The sequence below is a fragment of the Gobius niger genome, assembly GCF_951799975.1.
Source record: "Gobius niger genome assembly, chromosome: 13".
Taxonomy (NCBI): Eukaryota; Metazoa; Chordata; class Actinopteri; order Gobiiformes; family Gobiidae; genus Gobius; species Gobius niger.
In genome coordinates this window covers 7,008,038-7,034,434 of record NC_136864.1, presented here as the reverse complement: position 1 = coordinate 7,034,434, position 26,397 = coordinate 7,008,038, and the positions used below count along the sequence as shown (strand labels likewise).

The following is a 26,397-nucleotide window of genomic DNA, read 5'->3' as shown; positions in this document are numbered from 1 at the left end:
CAAAATGTGTGGCTATAAAAACATACCTAAAACACTATAACATCAGGCTAGGCCATAAAAAGTTTCAAACAGGAGTCGTGTGAACTTGTTTCTGGTTTTGCCTCTCATCCAGGAAGATTAGTTGATGTGTCGTTGCTATGGAGACTGACGGATTACACAAATCATCCCCATAGAATTATAATATTCTGTGTTGATTAAAGTTTTAAAGTCGAATGAAATGGCAGTGGTTAAAATGTTTTGCTGATAAAATCTTTTTTTTTTTTTTTTAAAAGGCACCAAAATCTACAAGAAGAATATATCGTGAACAGCAGTCATTCCCGGTCCGTGTAGCCGAGGAGGAAGGAAGAAGTCTATGTTCTGGGAATCTCAATTTCTCACTCATTTTCGCCACTTTCTGGTGGACTATAGAGTTCTATAGTTACCATGGAGATACGCCATCTTTGCAGCTGTTAGCATACATTTCCATTGACTAACATTAGCTAAAAACAGTATAAAAAGTGAAAAAAAAAAGCTCCACAACTCCATTAGCTGCTGAGTTACTGCTGGTAAATACATCTAACACACTGTGGTGTTAAAGTGTTTTAATGTGAACAATAACTCCAGTATTTTAACTTATAAAATCTCCATTAGTTTATAATTGCTGCCAATCCTATAATGATTCGTGATATGACATCACATTCCCAAACTCTATAAATATATTTATCACACACAAAAAAGTCAAGTCAAAATCGGGTGTGTATGAATGTCTTTTCCCAGCTGAGTGTGCAGAAAAAAAAAAAAAAAAACTCAATTAAATTACACATAGCATGTAGCATGATGCTAATGTTAGCTTCCTGGTTAGCATTGTCTACTATTTCTGTATTTATGGGCTGTTGAGCTACTTTGCTCCTCTCCATGTCACTGTACGGTCATTTGGTAGAAAAATATAGCTGTAATTCAGCATTTGTTAAAGCAGTACTAAGTAACTTGTTTACCTTAAAAAAACCCTTTCCGTAGTTCCTCTGGGGGTAATACTAGTGTTAATGTAATTAATGGGATGATTGGGGGTCTTTCATCTCCCCCTGGTGTCTCTGGCCAGAAAACCGCACCTGCAACTTTCCTGCCACCGACCCGGAGTCACCAATACACACTAATGGAATCACGAAGGAGAAGCTAACAGGCTAACGGGCAAAACTAACTGCGGGCTAGCGCTATTTAAACAGTATTTACAGCCAAGTTTGAGAGAAAAAAAATATCTCCATTGTGTAATTGGATGTACAATATCCCTCTCTCTCTTTGTCTTTTCTGTCAGCGTAGTATTTACTCTCACGGACAACTAATGAGTAAAACAAACATGCTACGACACCTGCAGTGGCGCTTATGGCCTCTAGGGGCATGAGTTACTTAGTACTGCTTTAAAGTAGTTTTGGAGTAATGGGAGAAAGTTTAGATTTTTCCGCATGTCTTTAGCCAATAATTACTATTATTTGTGAATTGTTTTGTAAAATAATGAAAATTGAATGAGAACAACACGAAAAAGAGTGAATTCATGTTATTGGGGGGCCCTGTGTGCTGGACTTTGAGAATGACTGGTGTACAAAATGGGTTCAGGAACAATAATGTGAAAAACTCCATTTCGACAAAAATGTTAAATAGAAGCTTATAATTTTAAGGGGTCAAAATGACAAACTTGGGTCATAAATGCATAAAAAAAACTTGGCCATTTTGATGAATGTGGGCGTGAATGATTGTCAATGTCTGCGTCTCAGTATTGCCGTTACATGACTTACGTCCACACCCTGTATCAAGCCCAAAGTAGCAATGTCTTTACTAAAAAGTCTGAAAAATACTGTCTCATAAATGGAATCCAAAAATGTCTATGGATTTATCTTGCTCTAATCTCGACCTTCACCATCGAACTCCATTGAAGACGTGTCTGGCTTCTGTTTGGCACCATATTTTACGAGCATTTTATCACATTTCGGCACCTACAGACTCACTGCAGATACACTTTTAAAGCAAACAAACGTGTACAAATGCAAGGGGAAAAAAATACCTCTTTGTGGACTATATCTAACAGTCTACCTCACATCACCGCTCTCCACTTGCAGCATGCGCGGCGCTTCTTCAAAATAACACTGTTCAAAATAGAAATTGCACATTTGTGGGGGGTCCATCTGCCAACTGTCACCGAACAGTGTCTTTATAAGGAAACCGGCTCTTTTATGTGGGCAAGTGGCGCTTTAGCACATCCTTGGCGTTGCTGGGTAAGGTTTCGGGGAAGTTGACGTCAAACTCGACCACCAGGTCCCCCCTCTGCTCCGGGTTTTTGGGGAAAGGCAGGCCCTGTCCCGCCACGGTCCGCCTCATGCCCGGTTTGATGACGTCCGTGATTTTCATGTTGCACGTTTTGCCGTCGATGGTGGAGACGGTGACGGAGCAGCCGCAGAGAGACTGTAAAGAGGGAGATGGATGTTAGAAGAGGCAAACGGTCGCACGATACAGCTCTGTAATAACATTGAAAAGGTGGAAATATCATGGTAATTAGGGATATATACATTTTCAAGACCATTTACATTGTAGGCAGAAAAAGAGAAAAATCCAAGGCACTCCGATACCTGACTAAAAGTCCTTTATTAAGTGGACATGCCATTAATTGACCGCCTGGGTTCGAAATTTGACGTAACATAAGTAATATAAAAAATTTTTTTTTTTCTAAAGTCCCTCCCTTTGCTGATTTCAGCAACTAATCAGAAGACCACTTTGACCAATGAGACGAGCTTTTCCTGTGAAGTGTCAGGACCAATCAGGGAAGGGGGAGGAGCTTGATCGTTAACTTCTGTTCCTACTCTCCTCATTTTGCAAACTTGGAGTGGCTTTCTTGCAAACTTACAGACTATCACTTTAAGTTCTTTAAAGTATAGCCGCGTTTCGCTGTGTTGGGGAGTAACTAAATACATGTATTTTGAATACTCATTTTGAGTTACTGTATTCTGGTAAAGTTACATTTTCGTTTGAGAGTATTTAGAATAAAGTTACTTTCCAAATATCAAGAGAATACATCACAGTATCAGTCATTAAATTTTAGCTCCATATTGCACAACATTATTAAAGGGGCTAGAAGCAAATTGGTCATTTTATACTCACTACTGCCGCCTCAGGTCATACGTGTAACTGCAGCTTCTACACATCAGGACATGGCTGGAACATGTAGGGGGAGGAAAATACTTTAAACTCTGAATAGTCTCTTTAAGAAAGAATGTTTAATGTTGACCTGTTTTTCCTCCTAAAACAAAATAAAGATTTACACACTGCACTGTGTCACATGATGCTGAATCTGCTGCTCCATCTGCCAAGAGAGTTTGACTTCCTAACCAACCAGACAATCAATGTGAACGTGTTCTAAAAGTAACGGGATACGGGATACGTTACAAAAAAGTAGGTATTCAGTATTCAGTAACTAATACAATTTCAAAGTATTCTCCCCAACACTGCTTTGCACACTTGAAATGAAATGGTTTTGACTTCACAGACTGTTAAACCATTTCAGTGATGACCTTATGACGCTCATTGAGAATGAAGAGGGACAATTTTTAATAATTTGAAATATAAAACATATTTTGAGTGATTTCCCTTTTTTGTTTCCTACATAATCTCATGTGTGTCTTCAATAAGAATCACACAATGTAAATAGTGTTGAAAATAAAGAAAAGCCAAAACATAAAAAGTGTACTTTTCTGTTAACCTCTTACCCTCCACCTTGACCAAGTGCATTTTTTCAAGTTTGACTTTAGCCAAATCTAAAGGTTCTTGACTGGAGAGTTCACAGCCTATAGGCCAGAGTAACGCCTCATTTTCCTTGCGATGTTGCCATGTTTTCGTCATATTTTTGTTGCTTTTTTGTCACATTTTTTGCTGCATTTTCATCCTTGTCTCCGTCGCTATTTTGACACTTTTTACAAGAAGCTTTTAGATTAGAGTTAAGAGGTTAAAGTGGATAATTGTGATGTTATTGCTGGTACATTTTTAGGAACCCTTCTTGTTCTTTCCAATTGCCATGCAATTACTGCCCTCTAAAGTAATGTGCTACATAGTAATCATAGCATTTCAAAACATTTGTGTTTATCTATATTTAAACTTAGCTCTGAACAAAGACAGGGATGCAGTATTATGTGGTCAGGACAGGATCAGTAATAACAGCCGTCGTCGCACACAAACCCAAAGGTCGCGGTTTCACTGGCACCATCATCAAGAGCACGATGTCACTGTGATTCTGGGAAAGACACTGGACATTTTGTGGCCGAATTCAAACATTGGGAGCCGAGATTCCTCACCTTGGCTGGAACTAGGGCTCAATCGAAATCGCAGTCTCTTCTTTAGTCAATCTCAATATTCGTCCAGGGACTTTATAATCGACAGGTTTCATGTCATTTCTTTGGCACAAACAGTACCTAGTTTGGGAGTTTGCACGAGACAATGGAAGACTTTTGTGCATTAAAAGGACTATACAGTTTAAAAATGTTAAAATTATGTATTTTCTTTATCTTCCCTGATAATGATTCTATAATTTATTGTGTTTACGTTGTATGTTAGGCTATTATATTTCTCAATATCTTCTGGGCATCTTCTGCCATAGATTAAAAGCCTGAAGTCGCCGATACCATTTCTGTCAGTCTTCCCCCAGGCAGATGATTACATAATGAAGGATAAAATTGAGCAGCGTGCAGTACCTTTGGATGGGGACCACATTACATCAGGTAAATGGGAGAATACAATAGACACAATCATCTCGCTTCTGTTCAAAACGTGTTAGATATTGTGTTCAATGTGTGAAACAGCTGAGTGATTAGAAAAACCTCTCTTGTGACTGTGCTATTCCGGGCTTGTCTTCGGAGACGTTGATCCGAAGAAGGCTGTGACATCTTTTTCATGCCCTTTTGCTTTGTGATATTTCTTCCCTCGCCCAGTCTGGCACTTTCTAATCTCGGCCCACTGAGTCACAGGATAATTTTGCAAAGCTACATATTGATTAAAGATTGCGCAACCGACCTATTTAACACGATACTTTTGTGAGTTATTATGCAAGCGCTGGCCTCAGATGGGAACGTTTAAGCAAAGATCGGTAACAGGGGGCTGCGTAGAGATTTTTGCTAATGCGGCTTTGAATATGAAGCAAAGGAAAGAACAGGGCAATCAATGGGTTGAGTGTGTCGTAATGCACCATTGAAGCATTTTAGATGGCAAAAAGAGGGTTACCAACATTGCATGATGATTTGCCATTTTCACACATGGATTGAGAAGCTTTGGGATGTGTGAGATAGATATGGTATGAATGTAACACTGGATGGAAATAAATCTTGTGACTTTGCAGAAGCTTATGTGTTTAATTGCATTTCCAAAAGGACATTTTAACTTGGCGGCTAATATAAAACAATGCCCTCTTCAAACCTTGGTGGTGAGACATGGAAATGTTGACGTCTTAAACACTGTTCAACTCTTAACTGTGATTGGGAAAGCATTATTGTTGTAAATTCTCTGACATCCGAACTTCTGCTTCCGGGTACTAGCATACCGGCAAATATGCGAGAAAAAAACATAAAAAACTCTTAAAAACAACATCAATATTTCTGAAACTCAGCGGAGAGTTACTGAACCTACTTATTTCTCAGACTCATTAGCCAAAAATGCCGCATCTACTGCTAAAAAAGTTATATTTACTAAAGTCACTACTTCCGGGGTTAGCGTAGCTGCTGCGCCGTTAGTATTTATCTCCGCTAACCTGGATGTACTGATTTTGGTAAATATTACTTTTATAGCAGTAGGTACAGCATTTTTGGCTAATGGACCTGATAAATAAGTGTGTTCAGTAACTCTCTGTTGAGTTTCAGAACTATTGATTGTGGTATTAAAGAGTTTTTTGTAGTTTCTTGCACATCTGCGAAACAGGAAGTAGAGCTGTGACGTCACCGGGTCCGTAGATTAGCCAAATATGCTGCACCTACTGCTATAAAAGCAATATTTACCAAAATCGGTACATCTGGGTTAGCGGAGAAAAAATGCTTTATTTAGTGCTTTTTCAAACTTTTCCATGGAACCAGGAGTAGTTCGACATCCGCAGAGTAAAGTGAAGATATTACTGTGCGGATGTCGAACTACTCCTGGTATTATTGCGCGTTACAATATAGTTCCCCTCTTTATCCGCTTAGAAAATCCACATTGTTTAATTTTGTGTAACTATACTTCATCGTGTCACACTTTACGTAACCATATTTAAATAGGGAAAACGTGGAAGAGCTTGGTAGCTTCTATCTTCACCTTGTTTGGAGAGGAGGAGAGGCTAAATGCTAATGCCTGTGCTGTTTTTACATGACTGAGGGCACGCGTGAAGACCAGACAGGTACAAATGAACTCGTCTAAGCTCAGGTTAGAACATATCTCAGTATGGAAAAGCGGTGGCCTATTCCTTTAACTTTGCAACCCTTGCCCTGGCGAATGTTGGCCGCAATCGAAGCTAATGCAACCAGAGAGTGTGATCTAGCGTATTACTTTATTTTACACTACCCTCGCCCTTACCTGCCACATTTAGTTCAATGTAATGTGCTTTGTAACCACCTGTAAACACTTGTTGATCATAAAGACAATAAAGAGCAGTTTGGAGGCAGAAATGTAATGTTGTCTACTTACCAAACATTAAATAAGAAATTTATACTAAAATGTATGTAGATTTATTCCAGAACAGGGTGAATTCCTATCGTCCACACTTTGGGAATGGCTGCTCCAAGTTCTTATAGAATCTTATACTCGTGAAATCCATGTCTCTGTGCAGGAGGAGAGTGGGAGGAAGAGCCCTGGTTCATGCTGCAGATCTGCGTGGGCGGCCTCCACAGCACCACAATGTGTCCTCTCTCTCTCCAAACACTCATTATGGACGACATCAGCCCATGGAGTACGCTAATTTACTACACCTGTCATCTCCCGGGATATTTAAAGAACACTACCTACGGGTATCGATCCCGGAGTACTATGAAAAGCGTTTTAGTGTCGGGACTGTGTAGGAGTCGGATGTGACTAAAAACGCTGCTAAAAATATGGAGTGGGAGATGCACCGGGTTGAATTAGTCAGTGGTTTGCAAACTGTGGTGCGCGGTCCATTGATGACTGGCTCCTTAGGTTTTGGGCCTTGTTTGTTCCCGGTTTAGTCTAAGCTTAATTGAGGGAGATTTAGACCTGATATCGCCCTGTAGGCAAACTTTCCAAGGTTAAATTCTAGCTATTACACACACATTCAACCAGGTCTGTAAACTCTTTCGAAAAGCAGCTGAAGACATGTTGATTTAGGAAAACCTTTTGTTGACCAGGCTTTTATTCGATTTATTTTATGAATAAATGTTACAGATTCTATACGTTTGTTAAGTGGTGGCGTCACAGCTCTACTTCCTGGTTCGCAGATGTGCGAGAAACAACAAAAAACTCTTTAATACCACAATCAATATTTCTGAAACTCAACAGAGAGTTAGTAGTTATGTATCAGGTCCATTAGCCAAAAATGCTGTAGCTACTGCTATAAAAGTAACATTTACCAAAATCGGTACATCCTGGTTAGCGGAGATAAATGCTAACACCATAGCAGCTACGCTAACCCCGGAAGTAGCGACTTCAGTAAACTTTTTTGGCAGTAGGTGCGGCATTTTTGGCTAATGAGTCTGAGAAATAAGTATGTTCAGTAACTCTCTGTTGAGTTTCAGAAATACTGATGGTTGTTTTTAAGAGTTTTTTATGTTTTTTTCTCACATATTTGCCGGTCTGTTAGTACCCGGAAGAGGAAGTCATGATGTCACACCTAACAAAAGTATTGTATCGGCTCTTTGTGATTTTTACCTGTGAAAAACTCCATGTAAATACACTGCAAAAAGTGAATATCAAGCATTGGCTTAAATGACTTGAATTGAGGAAATGTATCTTGTTTTGAGCAGTTTTCACTCATTTAGACACTTTTCCTGATCGGACCAAGTTTACTTTGCTTGTTTGAGGATATTTCAGACCAGTTCTAGGGTAAATCTCGCTTGAAATAAGAAGATAAAATTGCCAATGAGATAAGACCAATATTCTGACCCCAATGGCAAAGAAAAGGACCTGAAATAAGGACGAAATGTATCGAAACGAGTCAGAAACATCTCAGAACAAGTGAAATAATCTAGGACAAATGCCCAAGAACTTCTTAACTAGTCAAAACAGCTAAAATTTGGATTATTGTGCTGAAATTGAGATGTTTATACTAATTACTTTTTGCAGTGTACATTGTGCATTCTTGCTCCATGACAGAGGTGGTCAAAGTACTCAATTTCATTACTTGAGTAAAAGTACAGATACTACTGGTCAAATATTACTACAATAGAAGTAAAAGGTGCTCTGTTTCTTTACATAAGTGCATACGTATTTGCTACAGAAATAACTGAGGTATTCAAAGTGGACAATACAAATACTGAGTTTACCGCAGCTCATCTCCATGGCAACGCAGGACAGTCAGCGCCATATTGGAGGGTCGGCAGAAACTGATCAATATCTATCTCTCAAGTTTGAAATTACATAATGAAACCAAATTGCCTCTTTGTTCCCGAGCACTTCCACACACACTGAAAGTTTCAACCATTTACAAGGCATCATTCAGTTGTCAGAAGACCTTTATACTCCATTATGTTAGAACAGAGCTTGATTTGTAAATGAATAGTTTCAGGAACACTTTTGGATTGATGTGATGGAGTGGGTGAACAGGGCTAAACAGTCGCCGAAACACTCTCATTAAGCACCATTATATCATCACAAATCTCTGCTCATGGATGATCGAACACAGCAGAAGTGGCGTTTGATCGTGAGTCGGCGAGTCCAGGCAACTTTTCCGAGTTCATTAGCTTGTTGCTCAATGTATTTTTCCTATAGCCATGAACGGTCCAGATGTTTTGAGCTGTTGTCGACCCATCTATCACTTAAAGATGAAGTAAAAGCCAAGTTAGAAATCACTAACTGATGTACAGACCTTTTGAGGTTTTACTTAAATACAAATTGGCAAATAAAAGTAGCCTCTGAGAGAAATGCAATAACAAATTCAGTCAAGTTTTTGCTTCTTGTCGGATCAGATCATAGACAATAAAACTATGAATGAACTAATTGTGGCTTCTTCCTGAAACCAAAGGGAAATGGCGGCTGGCTCCGGATGTTCCTGGCTCCTATAGACTTTCCACTGAAACTTTTTTGCCTCTCTTTAAAGTCATTATTGAACACAGGCTTCAGGCTCCCCTCCTGGAACCGCCACCTTAGCGTGGTGGGGGGGTTTGAGCACTCGAATGATCCTGGGGGCTCTGTTGTCGGGGGCTTCGTGCCCCTGGTAGGGTCTCCCAGGGCAAACAGGTCCTAGGTGACGGGTCAGACAAAGAGCGGTTCAGAAGCCCCTTATGAGAGACCAACAGGCCATGGTTAGAACCATGAGGCCGTCCTCCCGTGGACCCACCACCTGCAGCCGGAGACATAAGGGGCTGGTGCAGTGTAATTTGGGCTCCAACAGCTGCCCCCATGACCCGGCAACGTACAAGTGGAAGAAAATGGATGGATGGATGGATGGGCTTCAGGCTCATTCAGACCACCACTTGTTTGTCTGAACATGCGCAACATCATTCTAATCTTATCCTGTTACTACTTTTATTATTATAAAAAGCCAGCTCCATTATTCTAAATAACGCAGTCAAATTGCAGCATGAACAGGCGTCAGCTATAGTCCAAGATGCCTACTTAAAGGAACAGGCCACCGTTTTTCCATACTGAGATATATTCTTACCTGAGCTTAGACGAGTTGATGCGTACCTGTCTGGTCTTTGTGTGTGCCCTCAGTCACGCAAAACGACCAAAGATGCTGTTAGCATTTGGCCTCTCCCAGCATATTCCTATGGCTCCAAACGGGGTGAAGTTAGAAGCGACCAAGCTCTTCCACGGGCACAAAGGCCAGACAGGGGGATGTATGTATGGGCGTAGAACGTTTCATTTAAATTGGTTCGACAGCAGATGTTAGGCTTGTAAGCTAGTAATCACAGTTGCTAATTGTTAGCATTTTAGGCAAAATACTCCGTGGTTGTAGTAATTCCTGTTGCCGCTCACTGACAGTACAAACATGGGGGATAGATGAGCAGTTTAAGCCGTTTTTGTGATTTAAACTCAGCTTGACATTATTTTGCATTACAAACAGTGGCGATGTTGGTAGAGTGGGTCGTCTCATGATCGGAAGGTCGGGGGTTCAAATCCCGCCTAGGAAAGACACTTCACCCACCTTGCCTCCAGTGTATGTGTACATTGATGTGTTAATGGGTGAGTGGTTCATTGCTGTAAAGAGCTTTGAGTGGCTGATGTAGGTGGAAAAGCGTTATATAAGTTGAGGCCATTTACCATTATCCAATAAGGCGGCGGGCGGGTGGCGTTTTTGCCACATGTAACACTCACCTGCCTCAAGCTGATCCGAACACCGTAGACTATGTTGGACCCTTCGCGTCTGAAATGTGGATGTGGTTTGTCTTTGATCACGAACACTATATCGGCCGGTATCGTGTTGGGCGACTCGTCTCCCTCTCTCGGGAAGGTGATTTTAGTCCCCTCTTTCCAACCGCGCTTAATCTCTATGGTGAGGATCTTATCTTCCGTTCGCATGGTCCTCCCGTCCGGGTTCATCCTCTTCCTCGATATTTTCATCCTTTTCGTGCAGCCGTGAAACACCTCCTCCAGCGTGACCCGCAGTTCGTGGATGATCGGCGGGTCCTGCTTTCTCCTCTGGGGTCCGATGTGGCCGTCGCGCGGAAATCCGTTCATGTTGAAGCCGGGGAAAGACCCGAAGGCGTCGTTCCCGTCTACGTCCATGTCCTCCTCGTCTCTGCCGTTCGCCTTGCGCCCGAAGAACATCTCGAAAGGGTTGGATCCGCCGAAAAATGTGGCGAAAGTAGCGTGTGGGTCGCCATGGAAAGTGTAGGTGAAGGTGTTTCCTGGTCCTTCACCGGTCGGTCCATTGCCGCCCTTTAGCCCTGGAGGGAAAAATAATAATGTATGTCAGATAAGAAAAAAACAAACAGATACATTGCAATTTCAACTACACTGCCTGACCAAATAAACATTGGCCACGTGGATTTAACTGTTCTGATCTGGACTCGTCAGGTCTAAATTCAGCAACTCTATAGGCCTAAAAAATGATATCAGCCGACACCCTGAACATCCTGAAGGACCAGGTTATACCATCGATTGACTTTCATCTTCCCTGATGGAAGACCTTTGTTCAGTTGTAACTTATTGTTTTGACTTAAAAACATCTACAAACAAACTACAACATCATTCAAGGTATTGTGACGGACTCAGGATTTCACTGCAGGCCGTTCCTCAGTACAACTTTCCATTCAGCAGTTGTAGAAGAAAAACTTTGCATATCAAGTACTTGAGACAGGTGCGTAGGAGATGAGGGAAAATCCCAGTGTACATGGGTAAAAACAATACTTCCCACACACTTACCGCCAATATGCCTGATGAAGGTCTTCATTAGGCAAATTGTCTGATGAAGGACTGAAAAATTGACCATATACTAATAAACATTTTTTGAGAAATTGGGAAGTTGATTATTTGTGGATGACCTGTGTTCATACTTATCAAAGAAACTGTTTTGATGATTGTTCTTTTGTTTTATTGAAATAAAGGAGGTCATGTTTTACTGGAGATTTGGAAACACGCTGCCAAATGATGCGATTCTGTTGTAAGCTTATGTGACATGAATGTAAACAGGAAAAACTACAGAGAAAACATTTTAGTTGTGATTTTAAAATAGTGCTGATTTGGTCAAAAGCCCGACAGGACTGTAATAAATAATAATAACGGCTTCCACGTTTCTCAAAGTGCACTGTAGTCATTAGACTGTTGTCATTATTCATTCACTCCACACTCTGTGGTGGTAAACTGCTGTTGTTGCCACAGCTGCCCTGGGACAGATTGACCATTTACCACAAAGCTATAATTTGTTGTTTACATCCTATCTCTTATTATGTCAGTGCCCCCTGCTGGAGACGTGTGGAATTCTTTCCTTTTTTAAATTTGAGCTGTCCCCTAGTGGCCGGGATGAGAAAACTGGTTAAATTAAAGGGTCTAGATACAAGTTGGTGATTTTATGCTCACTACTACTGCCACCTCAGGTCTAACGCATAACTGCAGCTTCTATATTAAGAAGTAACACATTTTTGAGTGACTGTGCAGGATTTTAGAGGCAGTTGTGGTGAACAGGTCTAAGCTCATTCTACACATTAGGACATGGCTGGAACATGTAGGGGAGGAAAATACTTAGTTTAGTTTAGTTTAGTTTAGTAGTTTATTTATTGTCTTCGGGCATTATGAACATTTAGATCTTAGGTCACATGTTTTCCAAAGATCTTAAACATTATATATAAGAATAAGAAATAATAAGAAAAGAATAAGACAAACTTCATGATGTGCTAAATGATGCCTGACCGAAAGTCACTTAGTTTTAACATGATTAAACTCCGTATAGTCCCTTTAAAAATGCATAACTTACTGACTTACTTTTTTTTCATACTCTGGAATTTATGCTCAGTCAAGTAAGGGGCCGGTTTAAATCATCTCGCGGGCCGGATTTTGCCGCCTGTTTGACACCAAAGACTAACACACTACATTCATACAAGCAAGTGAAGTGGGTGAAGTGCCTTGCCAAAGGACACAACAACTCTCACACCATGAGTCTACACTGGCAGGAGCTGGGACTATACTATACAGCAGGGGTCGGCACGTTTGCTTGGTGGGGGGCCGATTTTCTTCATTGTAAAACGAACAAGGGCCTAACCTGACAATTTTAGCCAAAAGTAAAGCACCACTTTCTACAAATGCCAGTGCTGTGCATAATATATGACCTAATTTGTTGTTCTGTTTGGACATTTTTAAGTAATTGACAGTATTTCTCACATTTTTACATTACTTAACCCCCTGCCTTAACTGAACACATTTTCTCCAGTTCAACCTTCCCAAAATCTCAAAAGCGTCTTTAAAAAAAGAATCAAAAGAGTGACAAAAATAACAAAAAACGACCAAAAAAGTGATGAAAAAAGCAACAAAAAATAACAGAAAAGTGAAATCAAAAACCGTACTTCAGTTTTAGGTTGTAAGTTCCACTTGAAGCTTTTACATTTGAGTAAAGCAAACTGGAGAAAATGTGCTTAGCTAAGGTTAAACTCCAAAATGATTAAATTAAGTAATAATATTTCTCAAAATCATCTTGAGGGCCACAGGTTCTAGCCGGAGGGCCGGATTTGGCCCCCGGGCCTGACGCTGCCTACCCCTGCTATACAGGATCCATTACTAGTTTTTAAAAAAAGACTTTACACTTATTAACTTCTATGAGGTGTAGAAGGTGGAAGAGGGTTAGTGTTTTGATTCCCGGGGTTGTGTCTGTGAGTTTCCTCTGGGTGCTGTGGTGTCCCCTATCAACTCAAAACATGCACAATAGGCTAAAACCAGGTGACTCTGCCGGTGACCCTGGAGATGTGCCTGCACCGGTAAGGTTCCCCCAGCGACACCGAGGGATGAGTCACTGCCATGTGACACCATTTCAGTCCAGAACACACTCATGAAGAGAGCTTTCTGGATTCATCAGGCTTTATGATGAAGAACGGGTCAAATAGACAAACTTTCCTAACAAGGACAATACTGTGTACCTTAAACTAACCTGAACGGGTAATTCTGTGATAAATATACAGGTTGACAGTATACATATGGCAGGGCTCTTTAGACCTGGACTGAATGTTCGAACATGACTCATGAGGCGTTTTAACAGGAGTGAGTCAGACCCGGGGCTCATCAGAAATGATTTTCAAAGGCACCAGGAGCTGAGTCACCGCTGACATTTGGAGACGGTTTCACACAAATTGTCCACTTAAGCGACTAATGAAGCAGCGTGAGGTGGGTACAGGACAACAAACATGTACTTACGGAAAAGGATCTGACTGTCACATGCTATTAGTCTAAGCCAATAAGTAAATATTGAGCATCACAAAGGTTTACTGGGGATAACTATACCGCACCTGCTTGGACATGAACTTTGTCTAAAATTTATTCCCCATATACCTACACTTTCATTTCATCGTGTATTTTATTGTACTGCACGGACACCCTTCTAACTCTGAACCAGAATCATGCAGGAGGAGAGCAGTGGGGAAACTCAGAAATAATCAAACTCATTGCATTGGCATTGCATTCAGACTAGGTGACATGGTTTACACGTAATTTAGACTTAATTTTGTGCAATTTGAGGATTCTTCCCCCTTTTTTTTTAGCCCCAGTCAGTGGTTTGATTTTTGGTGGGACCAGGTGTGAAAAGGTATTAGAACCACCAGTCTACGCACAACTACTTCTACCAGTACTTCTGTTACTACTATTAATACATTGACATTAAAAGCATCTCAAATAGAGTCCCATCTGGGGCCAGGAGTCTCCTGAAAAATGGATTCCAAACTTTATTTATTTAACTTTCCTGATTAAATAAAGGTCAAATAAAATCTTCCTATACCACCACTAGGCTGGGCAGTGTTATTCCCCCACCCCCCCTATATCTATACTACCTATACTAATACTAAACGATACTTGGTTTACGATACCAATTAACAATATATTTTTTTGATACATACTAAAATATTTGTCATCGACATCTAGAACCGTAAAATATAGGAATAATGTTAATTTATTCCATAAAAGACTATTTCTTTTAAAGGGCTAGATGCAAGTTGGCCCATTTCATACTCACTACTGCCACCTCAGGTCATACGTGTAACTGCGGCTTCAATATTAAGCTCGTGCATGACGGAAATTCGGATCCAAAGTAACAACTTTTTGAGAGGCAGGATTTTAAAGGCAGTTGTGGTGAACAGGTCTGGGCTCATTCTACACCTTAGGAAATGAGGGGAAAGAAAATACATAATTTTTACATTTTTAAACTCTGTATAGTCCCTTTAGATTTTTTGTCATGTATCTGAGGTGAAACAACCAAGAGAATGCTGTCCCTGGACCCAACAGGCATCAAAAGTTGGTATCTTAAAGAGGGGGTATTATGCTTTTTTCAGTCACATAGCACCAGTCTATATCACACTACAATGATGACGAAACCTTCTGTTGGTCTGTAAATGCAGTAAATTAGAATAACTGCCTTGTATAAAATTGCTCTCTCAAAATGGCTGTGGCAAATGTCTTGAAATAGGCCTCTGTCTCTTTAAGAACCTCTGACTCTTTCCGACACGCCCCCTCCACACCCTGTCTGTGGCATCAGTGGGGAGGGGGTTCTGCTGAGGAGCAGTGGTTGGTTACTCGGCTGGTGACGAAAGCTCGGAGGCGTCTCCAGGAGGTGGGGGCGTTCCTAGGAGGACTCAGGCAAACCTATCCCTAAAATGGCCGCCATCAGAGTTTTTACAGATTACTCAAAAATATGTGAATGTGCCAAGGCAACACTTCAGGCATGTTTTTAATGAGGGAATGACATAATAACATGATGTAAAGCTTGAAAAAGTACATTTTGCATAATACCCCCCCTTTAACATGATTATTTCTTCAATACCATATCGGTATCGATAAGCGGTACCCATCCCTAACCACTTTATACAAATGCCAGTGTTGTCCATGTGATCTAATTAGGTGTCTGGACAGTATTTCTCCCATTTAACACTAAAAATGCTAAAGTACTCTCTAATTTGTGTAACAAAGTTTCTCTATATCATCTCCAGGGCCAGAGTTTCTATGCTCGAGAGCCGGATTTGGTCCGGGGGCCTGACGTTGCCTACCCCTGGTCTACGGCATGTTCCAATTAGGAAAACAGCACGCACACTATGTCTAAGTATCCAGCAACATTCCGTGGACTCAAAAAGAAGATATATTAGAAATGCACATATCTATGGCTCATTGTCCATGTAAGAAAAGAGTTTCATCCATCCCAGCAGCTTTGATTACAGTTTGATCGCTACAGGCCTATTTCACGTATTGCCTAATCACATTAATATGTAGAAGGCCTATGTACGTGTTTTCATGAGCCGAGTGTGAGTGTGCAATCCATCTGTAGATCTTTGGCCTTTGGTGAAATACCTCGAATGACCTCTTCATTACTGACATCCCCATGCAATTCAATCCAAAGGCAGTCTATCCAAATGCGTAAAACCCCCGTGCCAAAACGCCATTCAGACACACTCCTGATCTCCACGTACCTTCTTCCCCGAATTGATCGTAAACCTCTCGTTTCTTCGGATCGCTCAGCACCTCGTACGCCTCAGCGATCTCTTTGAATTTCTCCTCGGCCGCTGGGGACTTATTTTTGTCGGGATGCCATTTGAGCGCTTGCTTTCTGTACGCCTTTTTGATATCGTCTTCTGTCGCTCCTTTCGAGATGCCCAGCGTTTTGTAGTAGTCTTTGCCCATGTTGTCCTTGGTGTTTTCGCGCTCCCCCCGCCACGAAAATACAAGAATCTCAGGTGGACTCGAACGTGCCCAGTCGTGTCTACAGGCGATGGATAGATGGATAACTGGATGGCACGGAAAGAGGCGGCCCCGATGGCTGTTATGGAGCGAGGCAGGCGGGCAGTTCTACGCGGGCGCTCGGAGTGACACAATGCGGGGTAGAGTGCATTTGGAAGGGCTTAGTCAACACCGTCGACCCCCTGATATGTGTCCGGGACCGGATGACCCTCTTTAAATAGCCACTGCTGCTGCGGCTCCCTCCTCTGCATCCACCGGCGGCCAACGATAAGCTACGCACGGCACCGCGGGCTGCTTCCGGTGCGCGCACTGGACCACCAAAGTAAAAGAGTAACATGTAAAATTGCAGTAAAAATGTTTTTTTTAATTACACACAGAGGAAGGAGAACAAAAAATAATCAATAAATATAAACTAAGCACTGCTGAGTATTGGTCATGGACATATTGTGGTAGTATTGTTCTTAATTTGATTTGATTTGAATTTTAGATTGTCTTGTTTTTACTGTGGGGCACTTGCAAAGGGCTCTATAAATAGACGTTGATTGATTGATATGTCAAGTTTTCCCTTTTTCTGGGAACTCATTTTTTATCATTATTCTTTTCACTACAGATATATAATTTTTTGTAACAGAACAGCAACAACAACCAAAATAAACTAATAATAATAATAACAAAAACACAAATAAATAAATAAAATAAAATGTTTGTTTTCCCTTTTATTCGAAAGTTGGCTGTTTGAGCCCTACTGCTGCCGGTGTGTCCTTACCAGAGGTGGGCAGAGTAGATCAAATATTTACTCAAGATGAGTAAATGCCAGAAAAATATAAAAGACTATATAAGAGGCCATAAGCGTAACTGTAGGTGTCGTAGCATGTTGCGGTTTTTTACTTATTCATTGTCCATGAGAGTAAATACTACGCTGACAGAAAAGGCAAAGGGAGAGAGGGATATTGTTCATCCAATTACACAATGGGGATAATTTTTTTCACTCAAACTTGGATGTAAATACTGTTTAAGAGGCGCTAGCCACAGTTAGCTTTGCCTGTTCGCCTGTTAGGTTCTTCTTTGTGATTCCATTATTGTGTATTGGTGACTCCGACCCGGTGGCAGGAAAGTTGCTATTATGGTTTTCTGGCCAGAGACACCAGGGGGAGATGAAAACCCCCCAATCATCCCATTAACATTTGTATTATCCCCAGAGACTGTGGAAAGGATTGATTAAGGTAAACAAGTTACCTAGTATTGCTTTAAGCTTTTGTCGCTTAAAGATATACTCACCGTGGAAGAGTAGCCTACCTATTTTTTTTTTACTCAAGTAAGAGTACTTGTACCTCATTATAATATTTCTCAAGTAGAAGTAAAGAGTTCCATGTGGGAAAACTATTCTAGGAAGAAAAAATACTTGAGTTCATGTACTTCAGTAAATCTATCTGAGTACTGCACCATGGCACCTCTGGTCCTCAGGCATTTGACCCTCCCTTCTTCTTGGCTAATTCATGTTAAAACGTTTTAATTGACGGACACATTTAGGCTAATTCGCTATGGAGTGAAAGGCCACAGATTAGTGATCAATGCAATGAATTATTCAACATTTTGAGCGTTAACTTTATTCAGGCTCTGACAACTCCTACAACCTCTTTCTCACACTACAATGAATGAGTCCTAAAGAGGGAATGAAGCATTAAAAAGTGCTGCATTTTGTATTTTACAACAAATCTCATATTCACTTTATTATTCATATTTATAAGACAATCTACTTAAAAAAAAATATATATCAATATTGTACTTGGCTTTTAACTCTCCCCTGGTTGTAATTGTTTGTATTTAGTTTCTAGTTCTCATTTATAAAGTTTTCTGTAATTTTACCTATTGTACTATAACTTATTAAGGACAATGTCAATGAAGCTTATATGTTGATTCTGATGATTCAACGTGGCAAGAATGATATAAAAAGCTTTAGTAGCCTAAAACAAGGTAGTAAGAGAGGTGTGCTTTTATTGTGAAAGGTTACTTCCGTTCTGAGAGTCATGCCCATTGAGTTTGACAGCTCTGACTCTGCTGGACTCCAGTGGCTCCTTCTAGAAACCAAACCAAAATGCTGATGCGCGTCTTTCACCGAGACTCTGTGAAAGATAATCTCTTCTTACATGTTTTTATGGGATTTCCTGTATGAATATTACAATATTCATGTTATTTCAAGTTTAGTTTAATAATTTATTTTGTTAAATAATTTATGTCACAACTGAAACATGAATCAGACTCAAACAGTTACTCAAAGTACTCAAGTAAAATGTTCTCCAAGTATTTCTTTACTCTGGCTTGAGTCTTTTACTCCGAAGTAATTTTACTCAAGCAGAAGTAAAAAGTAGGGTCTCACATTATTACTATCTGATAAAATTTGTACTTAAGTAAAGTATAAAAGTATGCATTGTAAAATGTACTTTATAAGTAAAAAGTAAAAGTATTTAAGAGTTTTTTGAGCAGGATCTTTTTTTAATCATTTGAATCAAACCAGGTCTAAACGAGTAAACTACAAACTCAGGTCAAAAACAGGAAGTAAAAAATAAAGGAACTTTGTTCAATTTGAATCGAAACTAATCCAAGAAAAGAAACAAATGGAAACACCTTAACAAGCATAAAACCCACTTGAAATCAGACAAATGAACTTATACTTTTAAAAAGGATGCATTTTACTCTTAAAATTATACAAAATAATCAAAATTAAGAAAATAATTACTTGTTCCATTGGCAATAAGAGGTTTTATTTTGTCTAAATTAAAATTTAAGATTAAATCTCCTAATTCAAGTTCATAATTCAGTCATTTGTTCCTTAAAATTTTGATTATTTTTCCAGTGCACTTCCTACAAAGGCCAGTGTTGGACACAATATATGACCTAATGTCAATATATGACTTTCTCCCTTTCAACTCTAAAAATATTAAAGTACTCTCTGATTTGTGTAATAATGTTTCTCAAAATCATCTTGGGGGCCAGAGGTTCTGTGATGGAGCCTGGGCCTGACGTTGCCTACCCCAGGTCTAAAGGATTAAATCACTAAACCAAGTCAAAACTGGGACTAAACCAGTTCATCATTGAGCGGTCACTGTGAAAATAAAATACTATTACTTTCAACCCAGTTTCTAAATGTAGTGGAGTAGAAAGTACAGATAAAGGCTCTGAAATCTAAAATGTAGTGGAGCAAAGTAAAAGTGCCGATCATTTGTAATACTCCTTACTTTGTTGTTTCCACCACTGCTCTTACTTCAGTAAATATTTTGGCTCCACTTCTGTTACTTGTCAACCTGCCCGGGCCATGATGCACCAATAGCGCCCTCTACTGCCTTTTGGCCGCTATGCACCTTTTTGTCTCCCCTCCACTGCATTATTTAGACCTGGACATTTACCAGTGAGTCAGCAGCAGCCGCAGCAGCAGCTCCGAGTGACCGGCTCCACCTCTGCTCCAATGATTATCGATAGGATATTAACGCTACCGGCTTTTGTAACGTAGGCTTACAATTAGACAGTTAATTCCCAGTGTGGATTTTATTTTTCTTCTTATTTTATAATGGATCAATTTCGTGGGCTGTTTGACAAGCTGGACCAAAACAATGATGGCTATATTTCCAAAGCAGAGCTGCACAATGAGATGAAGAAGCACGGGATACTTTCAGCTGACGGCAAAGTGCAGGTAAGAAAGAACCCTAAAGAGCTGCATTGAACGTCACCCTTCACTCAATGCATGTGTCTTTGCTTTTTATGCAGAATATTATTGATTCCTATGACCAAAACCAAGATGGCCTATTGGATTACAAGGAGTTCCTGGGTTACATGCTGGACAGGGAGAAAAAATGGAAAATTCACTTTCAGGATTTGGACAGGGACAAGTGCGGTGAGTCACGTGAAAGCATGACTTTATTGCGCTATTGCATTATGGAGCGCCATCGTTATTTAAGTCAGAAAGGTGATTGTTAACCTACTTTCCAAGGTCAAAACCTCCTGCCATGTCAATACGGCTACTGTTTACAGTAATCACTGACCTTTGGCCTCGTATGGTCCATAAAATCGGTGGAAGAAGTACTGGAATGGGAGCAAACAGATGAATAAAATACACATGAGGTAACACTGTAGATTACAGCCTGTGAGTTCCATGTGTAGAAAGTACTTACACATGTTAGTACAGGTAATTAAAGTGCAAGGTTTAATAAAGGTGTCCAAAGTGTAACAACTGTATGCAATGTGTAATAAAAGTGTAACAAAGGGGTACATGGGGTCATATAGTTTTGTAAATTGGGGGAAATTACCTCACGACTATAATACACAAATAAAACATAACTAACGCAGGGTTTATACAGGCTTGATAATGCCCAAATAGTACATTTAACGCAGAAGAAAAATTGACGCTTATTGGTTATTATTATTGGTTATTATTGGTTTTCATGCTCTTTATTATTATTCCTCTTCCATCTTTTTCCCGATTTTCTAGAGCTTTCAGCACTTTCATGCTTTGTGCAATTTATGCAAGTTATGCATCAAAACGTTCCGCATGTTGAGGAGAAGGGTGCTATTACTTTTGGGACTTCTGCAACTTAAGTTTTTTCCGCAATTGGCCGAAATGTCGGAGATTTTTCCCATTGACTTATAATGGGGCTGCCTCAAATCCATGCTTTTCTGCACTTTTTTCTGCATTTTCTGCAATTTCTGCACTTTGTGCATGTTCAGCTTATGCAACTTGTGGGTTTTGAGAAAAAATCGTCCTTCTGCAGTTTTCCAGTTTTTTTATACGGGAGTTTGAAATTTTTTCATTAGTGTGTATGGGGGAATCCAGCCAATGGGGAGACTCCAGGCCTTTCAGCCATTTGTGCAGCTTCTGCCAATCAAGCACTTTCAACAGTTTGACCAGTTTATGGAATATAAAAGTTTATGCAACATTAATAATTTATGCAAAGTAACCACTTTATGGGATTTAACCAGTTTATGCATTTTAAAGCGTTTATGCAACTTAAGAGTTTATGCCATTTAGGATTTATGAATTTTAAAGCGTTTATGCAATTTACATAATTTATGCAAATTAACCCATTCATGCATTTTACCACTTTATGCAGTTTATACAGTTTATGCAACATGACATTTTATGCATTTTACCAGTTTATGCAAATTTGATTATGCAATTTGAAGAGTTTATGCAATTTCTGCATTCGCTTCCCGCATTTCCGCAGTCAATCGCAATGGCGCAGCCATTGCATTTCTAGTTTCTTATGATTTGCAAACATTTAATCAAACAGAGAAAGAGAATAAGATAAAACAGGAAACTTTGAGCAAAAAAAAGTAAATTTCAGCCCAAACTGTAGCTGAGTATTCTTTATACCATAGTTTCATGTATTTTCTATGAACTTATTTATAGGGCACAACTTGTTAAGTAATGGGCGGCACAGTATAGTACAGTGGTTAGTGCTCGTGCTTCACAGTTAGAAGGCCTCAGGTTCAATTCCCACCTGGACGGGGCCTTTCTGTATGGAGTTTGCATGTTCTCTCTGTATCTCCGTAGGTTTTCCCCAGAATGAATGAGAGAGTGTTTGAGAATGTGAATGTGAGACAACGGATGCAAATTAGCTCAAGGCTACAATCCGGCGTGGCGTATTTACATGCATGAGTAACATGCACTGTCCCGACCAAATAAACCAATAAATAATAATAATAATGTCATAATTTTCAGAGAAATGTAGATTCAATGCCCGTTTGAATCGAAGTTAATGCTTAATAACATTCAAGGCCTTGATTTTGGCACAATTCAATTTTTTTTTAAAGCCACATTTAAAGTAATGTGTAACTACGCATGAGCGCGGGCTGTAATCTAAAGCGAGACGCTGTACGCCTTTAATATACCTTGTACCCTATGTTACACGTACAGTCGTACACCTACATGTTGGACACCTTTATTAGTCCTTGAACACAGTTATTAAAGAAAACATAAGATAAGATAAGTTAATCCTTTATTGTTCTCACAACAGAGAAATTCACTTGTTCTTTTCACTCAGGGTGTGCAAAATAGACAGGAAATGTGCAAACAGTTAAATCCATCCATCCATTTCCTTCCACTTGTCTGTTTCCGGGACGTGGGGGCAGCTGTTGGAGTTGCCCAAATCACCTTGCACCAGCCCCTATGGCTCCTCCTGCAGGTGGTGGGTCCACAGAAGGACGGCCTCACGATTCTATCCGGGCCTGTTGGTCTCTCATAAGGGGCTTCTGAACCGCTCTTTGTCTGACCCGTCACCTATAGGACCTGGTTGCCCTGGGAGACCCTACCAGGGGCACTAAGCCCCCGATAACAGAGCTCCAGGATCATTCGGGTGCTCAAACCCCTCCACCACGTTAAGGTGGCAGTTCCAGAAGGGGGCAAACAGTTAAATAGTTTAAAAAAAAAAGAGGTATCTTATGCACAGTAAGTAAAAAGCAAAAATCTTAAGGGGCGGAATTACAACAATAAGGAAATGAGAATAAATAAAAATAGTATTAAAAATTACAACAGACTATAAAACCTTACACTTCAATGTGTAATTGCTTTCTTGTTACTTGTACCTACATGTGGAACTTGCAGGCTGTAACATAATAAAACAATCCAGTGTCAAATGTAAAAGTAGCCAATTTCACACACATTTTGAAAACACTTTCCTCAAAGAAGGCTGTTTTGTTGGATGTTTGCCTCTTAAAATGAAGTACTTTCTTTTTACTACAAGATTTTGAATTACTATTGAGAGACTTAAATGTGCAGTATTTCGTGTGTTTTGTAGAAGCTTGTAGAATACCTGTGGCATTTCTGGAAAAAGGTCACGCCAAATATAAATGTCTTTAACCCCAGTTCAAATCTCTTTAGGTACTTTTTAATCCAGGTCAAAACGCGGTTTAGCGGAAAGTACATACATCTGTTCTAACCAGTATCATACAGTTTTCTCAGGTGAAATAAAATGACCAAATATATGCACTTTTTTACTGTACCTACTTTCCACCACTGAGAAGTCATTTGTAAAAGCAGAAGTACTGATACTTCAAACTAGATTTTAGTTAGAAATCTTTTGCTTTGAGTAAAATATTGGTGCATCCACAACTAGCAAATGATGTTGACTTTGTTGACAATTACACTGGAAAAATAATAATCATTATACGGGAGGAAATTACTCGAATTAAGAGATTATGTCTACAGTTTGCCCATTTCTTCTTAATTTAGATTATTTTGTTTAATTTCAAGTGAAAAACAAACAAGAATTTTAATGTGAAAGTGGAATTTCTGCTTGTTCTATTCTAATATTATCTTATTTTAACTCAAACCAACTCAATTTCAACATAAAAAATATCTTCATTCAAGCGATTTAAAGCCATTTATCTCATTTAAGATGGTCATTTTTCACGACCTCCACAATGACCACAAGGACTCTCTCATCCACTACTATGACGACCATTACTATTACCATGAATGCTATATACTGATCATTTCTTTTCTGCTCAGGGGTGATTGACCAGGGCGACATCATCAGCTTGTTCAAGGAGTTGGGAGTGGTCATAACCAAAACCAACGCCAAGCAAATTATACAGATGTAAGCAACTCGTAAGGCTTCTGCTACAGTAAGAACCAAAGTCGCACTGTTTCATTCCTTTATCGTTCTCACCCCAGGATGGACAAGGACAACTCTCTGACCGTGGACTGGAGTGAGTTCTTGCACCACGTGATCATTAACCCGGTGGATAACATCGGGGAGCTCGTCTCTTCGTGGAAACACAATGTGGTAAGCCATTTGCTGCAAAACTCACACGAACGTTTAGAATCGTGATGGATGTAGTAGTCGAGATGAGCTATGAAACTACTTTTTATTTACTTAAGTTCCACAAAAAGAGCAGAATATTAAAACAGTAATCGGAACAGTTTTAAGAACACTAACCGTGAGAAGTTTCCACTGTAAATGCTCCAGTGAGTGTGTTTACATGCACTCGAGTATAGTGGTTATTAATGGGGATTTTAAAGCAGTACTAAGTAACTTTTGCCCCTAGAGGCCATAAGCGCAACTGCAAGTGTCATAGCATGTTGCAATTTAACTTATTAATTGTTCGTGAGAGTAAATACTACACTGACAGAAAAGACAAAGAGAGAGAGGGATATTGTACATTACATTACACAATGGAGATTTTTTTTTTTCGCTCAAACTTGGCTGTAGTCATTCAAATTGCCAAACATGGTCATAAAAGGCTTTGAATGTCATTAAAAAAGCATTGAGTTGGATATAAGCGGCCATGTAATCCACATTTCTTGGTAGAATAGTGAAATTGCTTTATGATTTTTACAAAAATATGATCAAAACCACATTCTACTGCAGACTTTTTGCATTTGTGGCTTCATACATACAGTATCAAGGTATTAAAATGGTATTGAAAAGGATTAAATTTGACCTGCAGCTACCTGTACTGAAGAAAAAAACTCAAAAAATCTGAATTATGTAGCAAATGTGACACAAATTAAAGTGCAGATACAGGAGAGAGATGAAGAATGTGCTCCGGCAGGTGTTCGATGTGGGCGAGAGTCGAGCGATGCCCATGGAGTTCTCGGAGGAGCCCGGAGCCTGGAGGACGTTCGTTTTCTCGGCCGGATTCGCAGACGCTGTGTCCAGGACGGTGACGGCTCCCATCGACCGACTCAAGACTCAACTACAGGTCAGAGCCCCGCCCACACAACACATTTTCAACCAAGGAGTAGTATGCAACTTTTTAAGTGGAGAAAAAAAGTTGATATTTGTGCGTTAGTGACCTTTTTGTGAGGTCTGCAGGGCGCCTTTATTTTCCATCACTGCGGCCTCTGTAATGCTCCAGGATCAATCGTTTTGTGGGTTTATTTTGAGAGGGTCTGTCAGCAGTGAAAACCGAACAGAAACTCTTAAAACAATTGATCCTGGAGCATAGTTGAGACCACTGTGATGGAAAGTAAGGGCGCCATACTAAACATACAGCCACTGGGTCACTGAAAGTTCAAACTGAATCAAACTGTGTCAAAAAAGACTTCAAAATATGAATACCGGACCAAAACAAGGCTTTGACCCCTTAACCCACCGTAAACAAGCTCCAGCTCAGTTTTACCCAAATCTTTTGACCTGAGAGCCTCATTTGAAAGCTAAGGCCTACAAAACTCACCTAAGCCTCTTCCTTGTTTTGGTTGTCAGGTTTTAGTCATGTTTGTTGAGTTTTTGCCCTTTTCATTGCTTTTTATAGGGGTTCTGCCACATTTTTGTTACTTTGATGCTTTTTTGTTACATTCTCATAGTTTTTTTGCATTTTGGCCGCATTTCGTTTGTAGTGTAACGTTTCTGTGATGAAGCCACAAAAACGTGATGAAAACCCGCACCCTGGCCTATAGGCTGTAAGCTCTCAGGTCAAATAAATAAGGAAAATTCTGATTAAAACTGAACTCAGTAATTTGTTTCTGGTTTAGGGCTGTTTAGTCCATTAGCAAAAAAAGTGCATATCTCTGTCAGATGGAAGACCTCAGGGATTCTGCGATATATTGTGGCTTCTTGCAATATGGGTTTTGTGCCACTTAATATAGAAGTAACAATAATTTGGTGATCGGAACCTTAATAGGACTATTATTAGTATAAAGATTCCAAAGATCTCCATCTCTTCAGTACTGCTGTGATGCCTGTAGTCTGTGTTATTCCTAATGTCCATGGCTTCCTGCAGGTCAATGGCTCTAAGGCGTTTTCTCAGGGTTTCCAGGAGCTCAGAAATGGAGGCGTCCGCTCGATGTGGCAGGGAAACGCCGTCAATGTTTTAAAGGGAACACCACAGTCCACTCTGCAGTGTCTTATTTACGCACAGGTGAGAAACAGGACCACTTCCTCATTCAAT

The 26,397-nt window shown here is 40.0% G+C and overlaps 2 protein-coding genes across 2 annotated transcripts in view; one reads left to right on the top strand and one right to left on the bottom strand.

Annotated features, from left to right (window-relative positions):
• Nucleotides 1–26,397, top strand: part of slc25a24l (solute carrier family 25 member 24, like) — a 137,532-nt gene that overhangs the window by 107,125 nt on the left and 4,010 nt on the right. Inside the window, exons 2-7 of the mRNA XM_079569818.1 lie at nucleotides 19,924–20,200; nucleotides 20,275–20,401; nucleotides 24,014–24,101; nucleotides 24,179–24,290; nucleotides 25,060–25,209; nucleotides 26,230–26,367. Coding sequence (XP_079425944.1) covers nucleotides 20,078–20,200; nucleotides 20,275–20,401; nucleotides 24,014–24,101; nucleotides 24,179–24,290; nucleotides 25,060–25,209; nucleotides 26,230–26,367 — 738 coding nt within the window. The 5' untranslated portion in view covers nucleotides 19,924–20,077. The remainder of the gene's footprint in view (nucleotides 1–19,923; nucleotides 20,201–20,274; nucleotides 20,402–24,013; nucleotides 24,102–24,178; nucleotides 24,291–25,059; nucleotides 25,210–26,229; nucleotides 26,368–26,397) is intronic.
• On the bottom strand, nucleotides 1,944–16,802 carry dnajb4 (DnaJ heat shock protein family (Hsp40) member B4). The gene is made up of 3 exons (XM_079569860.1): nucleotides 16,245–16,802; nucleotides 10,465–11,036; nucleotides 1,944–2,433 (listed from the first exon to the last, which is right to left on the bottom strand). The coding sequence occupies exons 1-3, from the start codon at nucleotides 16,453–16,455 to the stop codon at nucleotides 2,203–2,205; spliced, it is 1,014 nt and encodes a 337-aa protein (XP_079425986.1). The 5' UTR covers nucleotides 16,456–16,802; the 3' UTR covers nucleotides 1,944–2,202.